We start from the raw sequence: 8,772 nt of genomic DNA, 5'->3' as shown, positions 1-8,772 counted from the left end.
GAATTGTCCATCCAAACTCGAGAAACTTCGCATAACTAATTATAACTTGACTCTGTAGCAAGTCTGAGCAATTCAGTTTCCAGCGATACAATTGACAGTTCGTCAAGCTCCGTGGAATGGTGTATTTCTCCGACGCGTCCGCCCGTTGTTTTCTATGTAAGTATATTGTTGTCCTACATGAGGCTGAGTCTTGTAGAAATTCAAGGAGTAAAAAGTACGCCCATTAACTGGATCCGCCAGGGTACCTCGGAGGCACAAGAAGGATACATTAAGCTTACCTTTTACCAGTAGCGACGTATCGGATCTCCCGGGAGTTTTTATATTAACGTACCTGTCTGAAGGAATCATCTTGATCCGCCTCGTCATATCTGTCGTGCCGGTGAGTCTTCGTCCAAATCGCACTTAGTGTATGATGCGCCCCGGATCATTTATGCTGAGCTCACATGGCCAGCTTCAGCATTCTTTCCGATAATAAGCGCTTTATTTTATCAGTCTATCTTCGTTCCGTCACCTGAACTCCGCGGTGTATCGTAGAGCTGCTACATGACCCGAGCCTTCCGATGCATGTGTGTCCTTCTCTTTATCTTGCATCTCAAGCACAAGTTCATTCACTTACCCCTAAAGCAATGGCGATTCCGCTTTAAAGTATGCCACAAAAATAATGAGACATGCCGATGCGCGAAGAAAGAGAAGTGAATGATTCCATGCCGAACAAGGCCTGCCGTTGTGCGTCTGCTCGGTACACTGTCTTATCTTTGAGTTTATCATTATGCGCTAGAATCATTTTCATTTGGAGCTGTGAATTCTCATTATGCTCATGAAAGGTTCATGGGCATATGCATGAGATAGACGCATTGCGTTAAAAGCATTCTAGTCATCGAAGCTCTTATCCTTTTCGTCTAGAATCATGTTGTGGAAACAGTTCAACCCACGCACCAAGAGTCAGATCTGCTCATTTTCCGCGTCTAGGTTGTATAAAGGCATATTTACTTGTTGAGTTTATCTGAATGCGTTTAGAAGTATTTTTCTAACTTCTGATGTCCGTTGGATTTATTTACATCGGGAAACGGGTATCGTAATTGAGAGACCTTCTAGTTCGTTAGAACGGTTATATGCAATTAATACTATGCCTTATCTCATACATAAGTGTTATGTAGGCAGTTCACATAGCTTTGCCAGTACTTCCTGCATTGTGTCCAGAACTATCTTGTGACTTCTCTTTTCAAGTGGTCCATCTTTTCAATTTATAAATATAGGGAATATAATTGCTGCAGAATGTCTGTAGAAAAAATAAAAAAGAGCACATACTGTAAGTATAAGATTTGATACTGCTTATACAAATTGTCTCCAACAAGTATACATAAACTATATTGCATAAATTTAGATACTACATGTACATAAGAGTATGTGTAAATTTTCTCAAGGAAGATACAACTATTGTGAACTGTTGTTATGAAAAGAGTCTTTTGTAGAAATAATTTAAGACCAAAATTGAAAACATAGCCACATTGAGTCAATCAGTATTAACTCTTATAAAAGCAGCTAGCACCAGAGGCAAAAACCAATTCTGAGGTCTGGAAATTTTGTTTCAGAATGTATTTTCAGCCAATCAGGTAGGAGCTTTTGGATTTTGTAATAAATTCCCAGGGCTACAGAATGCGAATCTGCCTCCTGTGTAGGGAAAATCTTTGAGCACGGATTCACTATTCTTATACATAGGATTATACTAATGCTTGTTTGTTTTTTAAAAATAAAAATATTATTTTGGCAAGAAGAAATGAAGCACTACAGCATTGTGACTGTAGAGCAAAGTTGAGAAGAAGGCTGTGTGACAGTGCCTATTGAAATTTCGCTGCGCTGCAGATCGACACGTGCTAACCTTTTCCAACATCTTGGGTCTATTGATGACGTCTAGCATGTCTGGGTCTGGGATACTTGCAAAACGTGTGAGATTGTTGGGCCTTTTCTACTGGATGAGAAGTTCTGAGATCCCGTGACTTGGTCTTGTGTGAGAACTAACATTACTGTTTTTGGTAATACACATTGTTCCCTATTTGCACCAATATTTCCGAAGCCCGGAAAGTTCGTTTTAGATTTAATTTCCAGCCAATCAGGAAGCAGAATTAATATCTCGTAATAAAATCGTAGGGTTTCGTAGGGTTTCGGAATGGATTCTGCCTCCCCTATTGGTGCTGCCGAGAGGTACGCGTGGCGCTGCGGCGGACGAGTCATGCAGTCATTAACGCGGTGAGCGGGACCGTATGTGATGGCCTTGTCTCTGTCAGCATCCAGCATGAGCAAGCAGTAGCTGGGTCGCTTTTCTCGAGTGTTTTGTCTAATTATCACGGGCACAGTTTATCTAAATCGTTCTCCCTTGTTCTATTTGCGAAGGTTGGTAAGTCCGGACCGACGGAGATGAGCGAAGATATGTCCGAGGGGCAGGCCAAGCAGAAAGCCCAAGCGTCGGCACGCAGAGCTCGTGAACGTGAGCTGTCAGCACGCAGGGCTCGAGGAGAAATATCCTGTGCAGAATGTCGACGGTATGTGACCATGTCGCTCTGATCGCACATTATGCGTCGTACGTGGTTATTGATGCGTAAGCAGGTTAAAACTGAAGTGCAATAAGAAGGTACTATGGATGGTTGTATGCATCGAGGCACGCAAATGAACTTACTGTTATCCTATAAGGTGCCATGTTCATCGTGTATTCGGCGAGGGTGTCATACGATTTGTCCAAATGGTAAGCTAGCTAGACTTCTGAGAATCGCGGATAGTTGTAAGCTCAATCATTTGTAGGATTGCTCACAACTGGACAAGGGTCGAGGTAAGTCATGCTGCCGAAGCTGAAACTATTCCTAATTTCGGCTTGGGCCAGATTCGTTCTGGCAAATACCGATAAGTTACACGGCAAACTGTTGCAGATGAGCGAACGCATACGGTTAGAATTTCCGCTTCTTTACGTCTACGTGTATCTCACGATGCTATTCTAGACAACTTGAAGACGCATTGCAGATTGCACAATCAAGCATCTCCTCAGCACCTCACCCTCTCCTTTCTGGGAAGTTGTTGTCCGTAAAATCAGGCGTCGACAGCCTGTCAGCCGAGCAGGACAAAACCGGCGAGGCTTCTGAGGATGAAGAAGAAATGTTTACGGCTTTTGGAACCTTGACAGTGACTGAACACGGCGAATCACGCTTTATCGGCCGTGTTGCGGCAGATGTATGTCTACTTAATGGCACATCAGAATTTCCCACTAACGTTGTAATTTCAGAATTTGCTAGCGGTAAAAATAGCTCTATTGTTGCGTCATAGACGACTAAACACGGCTAACGGGTAACTACTTTAGAACGAACCAAACGATGGGACATCCAACCAACTTAACTCTGTTCAAAGCGAGGAGCTGGAGATAGATCTTACTCTCCCAGATGCTTTGATTCATGCGTACAGGGATTTCCCCTTTTCCCGTGCACATATGCCCAAGATACAGTTGATTGCACTCATCATCGAGTACCTTCCTTCGTACGAACGGGCAACTGCACTGGCCGAAGCCTATCTTGAGAATTTAGCATGGTTCCCTCGTCCGATCGCTCGGGAGCAAATCATGGAGGACCTTATCCCATTCATTTACAAGGGTCGCCGCGCGCAGCTCCCGGATGATGCAAACGACGACGGGAAATACAATGGCGTCCATAGAATGCACACCCTTGCGCTATTGCTTGCAGTATTTGCATGTGGTGCGGCTGCTGATTTGACCCTTCGGCCTCTTAATCGAGAGGGACAGCTGTATTATTATTTATCCCGAGCGGCCTTGGGTCTCCATTCGATGATGGAAGGCGGAGCATCACTCGAAACAGTACAAACCTGCTCACTGCTTGGCTCCTATGACTTCTTCTCTTGTAGAAAAGCGAATATGGAATCGACATGGAAACTAGCTTCTCTGTCCCTCGTTCTTGCCGCAAGCGTATGTATTTATTTTCGTTTATTCGAGTGGATACTTAAGTATTCACTGGATTTTAGATTGGGCTTCGTAAGTAAATTTCCATTGACCTCAAATTCTGTCTAAAATTTTGTCGTAGATCGTGATCCTGCTCATTGGGATATGGAGTATAGATACATGCAACGTCGAAGACATGTTTTCTGGGAGCTCTATGCTCTCGATAAGTGGAAGGTTGGTCTAGTAATCCATTTCACAACCAAACGCAGATCTGAAACTGTTTCCGTATCAAAGAGCCTTGGAACTGGTCGACCTTCCATATTTCACCAGCAAGAAGTGGACTGCGAATTTCCCGAAGTTGACCCTGCCGTGGGTAGTGATGAGGACGCATTAAACGCTTGTGCGTACGCAATCACGTCTATAAAATAAACTTCAATAACTGATCCCACGCGAGATAGTGTTCAGGTGGCGCCAACGTTTTAACAAAGAAATTGCTGCGGGTTTAGCTGAACATCTAGGCATGACACGACCGATCAAGTTTTCCGAAATCATGGAATTTGACCGAAGAATCCGAGACTTTGCCGATCCACCAGTGCCTCAAACTGGTCCGGATGGTGGGCCAACTGACGACCCGAGATTTACTTTGTGGTTACAGCACAAGCAAATAGGTAATTTACCTGCATTGTGCTTGAATGGAAGTTGTAGCTTACCGCAGTCATGACTCGCTTCCAGCGCTTCTTTTTGTCCACAGAAACTTTTTCGCAAGGGCGATGATTAAGTACTCAGCAAATCCATTACGCAGTCCTTTTGCACCGTCATTCCTTGCGGCTTATGCTTGTTCGATCAACATTCTACGGTGTGCGCGCTTATGCTATGACCAGAATCCGGCACTGGTCTTACGGATCTGGCCTCTCTGGACTCATTGCCTTACATCGGGTGTATGTTTATTAAAGTTTTCCTTATTAAGAGTAAGTGTGCTAATAGGGAGTGAACAGGTAATTCTCGGTTCCGTTGCTTCCAGGGTCGAGCAGACGCAACTCGCGAATGCCGCGCTCCATGACCTCAAGCTTGCCATCGCGTTTTTTCAGAAGGCAGGGGACACACACCCTGTAGCGCAGCAGGGCTTGGTATGCTCGGGTTGAATTTAATTGTGGAGTGTATGCTTACACCGTATTTCTAGCCGGTCCTTACTCGTCTCCGTGACAAGGCGACTATGGCACTGCTGAGTAAGTTGGACGATATCGGACGGTCCCCGTCAGAGGCAGTTAAGGTGAAAGTCGAGCCTAACGAAACGGAAGAACTCAGAACACTTTCTGGTGCCCCTCGCTTAGTTCGACATAAACACAAGAGGAAGGAAGATTATGTTCTGGGGTCTCCGTCACAACGGAGCGCTAGCGATAAATCCAGTACACCAAAATCTAATTCTGCCAGCAAGGAGTCGTCGCCGTCCCCATTACTTGCAATGGAGACGTCTAGTAGTTTCACACCAGCGTCCTCGTTCTGCATGTCTGCCGGTGTAACAGATATGACCAGTCCGGGTGAACACGAGCCAGTTTTCTCACCGTCTGGTCAGTCACTTCCTTCCACGCAGCCAGCATTCACCCCAGCAGAACAAGATATCGATATGTTATTGAATATGTTCTACGGGAAAACTTCGGATTCATCTAACTTGAGCAGTGCCGGATTCGACTGTGACCCTCAGATTTATGGCCAACCGTCTGGCATCCCGCAGGTTTCCTCTCCTACACAATTCCAGCAGTATTCACAAGGCCCAATGGATCCCCGAACCCAGACGGCTTTCGCATCTGGTTCTTCTGGTATGGGAAATAGCCCATGGTTGTCTGATGCATCTCAACTTGGATCCATGATAGCTGGGGCGTTTGGTGGACAAGTTCCGCCTTACGATGCTATGGTGAACGCTGGGAAGACATCGCCAGCTTACGATACGGACCTCGTCCCTGGAAACGATTTTGGTCGACGGTCGGAGGTTAGTGGTGACGCTGCGCAGTTCATGGCGGATTGGCAGCTCCAAGCGGCGCTCCACGGTTCCATCTTCCCTGAAACAGGCGGTGATACAACTATGTCCTTCTAACCACAGGGTTTGCTGCATTACTTCTTTTCCCTTTTCTTTCTCTGTATTTACTGATATTATCGCCCTGGATTCGTTTATCTCTCTGTTTTCTTCATACTATTATCCCCTCTTTTGCTCATGTACATTATGACAGAATACTTGTACCCCAACTCCGTTTACTAAGACTTGCTTCATTCAAGATAATTAAAATAACCAATTACGTTCTAATTCACGGTGGGGCTCGGAAAAATTTCCATTGAGATTGTTAGCATACTTCACCCCTGGTCCATTTCGCCCAGAGATCGAAAACTAGACTTTGTTCTCAATACTTCACAGATTTCTCTCGATTGAAAAGCCCATACTATAGCATTTCTCTGAAATACAGCTAAGTAATAAGAAACTGTTCGTATGGTCTATTGGAGATTGAACAAACAAATGGAGTGATCTGCATAAGTTCCATTTGGAGGAAACGGTCAAAGATGCGCTCACACGACAATCATGGCGGAGGTTAAACTCTTACTGATTGCCATGTGCGCATCATAATTGATTGATAAGATTGACTGTGTTACTACGCCCAGTACATTCCTATGACCGAGTGACCGAACCGGGCGCCTCGCATGAGAACTTGAAACGTTCATAAATGCTATATAGCTCTGGGCGAATCCAAATCAGCCACCGCCATCATCTAGTCAGTACTCAAGGACAGCGACATTGGAGACTTCAATGGATCCCAGTCTTTACAAGGACTTGAAGACCTCTCGTGGTGTCAATTACCACTATTACTATCACCCAGCATCGGATTCTAGTAAACCCACATTGCTACTTCTGCATGGTTTCCCGTCGACGTCAACAGACTGGGCGCGTGTCGCCGAGTACTTCTCTAAGGAAGGCTATGGCGTACTTGTTCCCGACCTCTTCGGTTACGGCGGCACAGACAAGCCAACCGATCCAGATGCTTATCGTATGAAGAACATGACAAAAGATATCATTGATATCCTCGATGCGGAGAAACTTAATAAAGTCGTCACCGTCTCGCATGACTGGGGTAGCGGCCTCAACTCCCGGCTAGCGGTCTATTATCCGGATCGCATTTACGCCTTCGCGTTTTTCGCGGTGGGATACGTCCCGCCTGCACCCTTCGACGTCGATGCCATCAATGCAGCAAGCATCGAGAAGAATGGATATGCAAACTTTGGGTACTGGAAGTTCTTTGCGAAAGAAGGAGCTGATAAGACCCTTCTTGATCATGTACGCATGTTTGTCCTCATTTCTTTTTATGCCGATCCGCTCATACCATTTTTCCTGCCTTTATCATAAATTAGCTAGAGAGTTTCTTCTCGTTGATATACGGCAAGGGCCTTGACGGCGACGAAGGCAAGAAACACTTCTGCCCCGAGGGTGCGCTCGAAGAATGGCTCCTAGCAGATCGTAAAACAGATAAGCTTATCATTAACGACGAGGTATATATTTTGGATAGTTTCTTCTTCTACTCTCCTTGTTTCTGGTCCTGTCGACTAATATATTCATCTTGGCTTGATACGTAGTTGAAAAGGTCGTACATAGACATCTTCTCGAAGAACGGCTTCGCAGGTCCCTTGTGCTGGTACAAGGCATACGTCTTCAACCTAACCCAGCAAGATGATGCAAGTAAGGAAACCTCCCTCTTTCATTCTCGATCAAAGCTTAACAACGTTCAATAGAATTCCCTCAGTCTGCCTATCCCATCACGCAACCGGTTTACTTCGGCGCATGCACAAACGACCCCGCCTGTGTCGCAGAAGATAACATCAACATAGTTCAAGCGTTGTGTCCCAATGCCACTATTAAAGAGTTTAACTCGAGTCATTGGGTCTTGCATGAGTATCCGTCTGAAGTGAACGAAGAGCTGAAGAAGTGGTTGAATGGATTAAAATTGGAAGTACCAAAGAAGTCCAGCTTGTAGAAACGGTAATGTAATGTAGTATAGATAGTATCGTGATACATCAGAAGAGAAACGTACACTGGATAATAATATCTAGCAAACCATCTGCGCTCCACTGCATTCTGTTTCAGCCTTCCATTAAAGGTGAAAAAGGTGCAATGGTCCAAAGGCATTCATACGGCAAGGAAGACGGTATGGCGCAGCAGAAGCTGACGCATGAAATCCTTGTTTTGCCATGCAGAAAGTAACAAGATGTTGGCGAAGAGTTCGATCATGGTATATGTCAACATTAAGAGCTTCGTTCATATGACTATAGAAATAGCCATAGCTATACACGCCAGTGCAACGTATGGTGATAATCGTTCTCCTACATGTCAGCATCACGATTATCTCAGACATGGCTACTCTGTAAGCATGCAACAAGTATCTCGTACCTATTCGTGCACACATCCAAAAGAACCCAAGAAACCCAGACTTGTTGCGGTCAATGAGACCGGGCATAACCGACCGGACGTATGTGCTTGTGCAAATGAGAAGGAGAATAACGAGTAATAGCGATGGAAAGTAGAATAGTGCCGACTTTCAGTAAAGAGTCAGACCAAGAATTTGTTGGGAGTAAATTGTTACTTACCATTCTAGACGTTCGGTAAAGGTCTGAACAGAAAGTACTGAGAGCACTGAGCAGAGTTGTGCCCGACACGTTCCACGTCTGTTTCTGACCACGTGACAAGAAACACGAGCGTGTACCACATGGGGCATTTCACAATTCCTTACCTTAAAAAATAACTTACATAATGATAAACATTATTTGAAATTTATTTTCCCATTTTTGACCAGCAAAAATTA

At 44.9% G+C, this 8,772-nt stretch overlaps 2 protein-coding genes across 2 annotated transcripts; both read left to right on the top strand.

The window, feature by feature from the left end:
• Positions 1-2,268: 2,268 nt before the first annotated feature.
• On the top strand, positions 2,269-6,220 carry FOMMEDRAFT_127222 (uncharacterized protein). Its single transcript, XM_007269276.1, has 15 exons — positions 2,269-2,540; positions 2,605-2,629; positions 2,689-2,740; positions 2,797-2,824; positions 2,876-2,938; positions 2,991-3,219; positions 3,272-3,283; positions 3,347-3,961; positions 4,018-4,027; positions 4,077-4,168; positions 4,229-4,334; positions 4,393-4,602; positions 4,667-4,872; positions 4,930-5,061; positions 5,115-6,220. Exons 1-15 carry the CDS (start codon positions 2,416-2,418, stop codon positions 6,024-6,026), a joined length of 2,817 nt encoding a protein of 938 aa, XP_007269338.1. The 5' UTR covers positions 2,269-2,415; the 3' UTR covers positions 6,027-6,220.
• A 405-nt stretch (positions 6,221-6,625) lies between these two features.
• On the top strand, positions 6,626-8,506 carry FOMMEDRAFT_127219 (alpha/beta-hydrolase). The gene is made up of 5 exons (XM_007269275.1): positions 6,626-7,253; positions 7,328-7,465; positions 7,550-7,652; positions 7,706-8,293; positions 8,361-8,506. The coding sequence occupies exons 1-4, from the start codon at positions 6,729-6,731 to the stop codon at positions 7,945-7,947; spliced, it is 1,008 nt and encodes a 335-aa protein (XP_007269337.1). The 5' UTR covers positions 6,626-6,728; the 3' UTR covers positions 7,948-8,293; positions 8,361-8,506.
• The last annotated feature ends 266 nt before the right edge of the window (positions 8,507-8,772 follow it).

This window comes from Fomitiporia mediterranea (genome assembly GCF_000271605.1).
Source record: "Fomitiporia mediterranea MF3/22 unplaced genomic scaffold FOMMEscaffold_9, whole genome shotgun sequence".
Taxonomy (NCBI): domain Eukaryota; kingdom Fungi; phylum Basidiomycota; class Agaricomycetes; order Hymenochaetales; family Hymenochaetaceae; genus Fomitiporia; species Fomitiporia mediterranea.
Note: the sequence above shows the minus strand (reverse complement) of the source record. Positions and strands in the feature narration are given on the sequence as shown.

What these genes read in the sequence shown, in the direction of transcription:
- FOMMEDRAFT_127222 (XM_007269276.1), top strand. Translation starts at nt 2,416, where the DNA reads ATGAGCGAAGATATGTCCGAGGGGCAGGCCAAGCAGAAAGCCCAAGCG. An exon ending in ACAACTGGACAAGGGTCGAG is followed by an intron (nt 2,825 to 2,875) that starts GTAAGTCATGCT and finishes GGCTTGGGCCAG; the next exon opens with ATTCGTTCTGGCAAATACCG. An exon ending in GTTACAGCACAAGCAAATAG is followed by an intron (nt 4,603 to 4,666) that starts GTAATTTACCTG and finishes ACTCGCTTCCAG; the next exon opens with CGCTTCTTTTTGTCCACAGA.
- FOMMEDRAFT_127219 (XM_007269275.1), top strand. Translation starts at nt 6,729, where the DNA reads ATGGATCCCAGTCTTTACAAGGACTTGAAGACCTCTCGTGGTGTCAAT. An exon ending in AGCTTATCATTAACGACGAG is followed by an intron (nt 7,466 to 7,549) that starts GTATATATTTTG and finishes CTTGATACGTAG; the next exon opens with TTGAAAAGGTCGTACATAGA. An exon ending in AACCCAGCAAGATGATGCAA is followed by an intron (nt 7,653 to 7,705) that starts GTAAGGAAACCT and finishes AACGTTCAATAG; the next exon opens with AATTCCCTCAGTCTGCCTAT.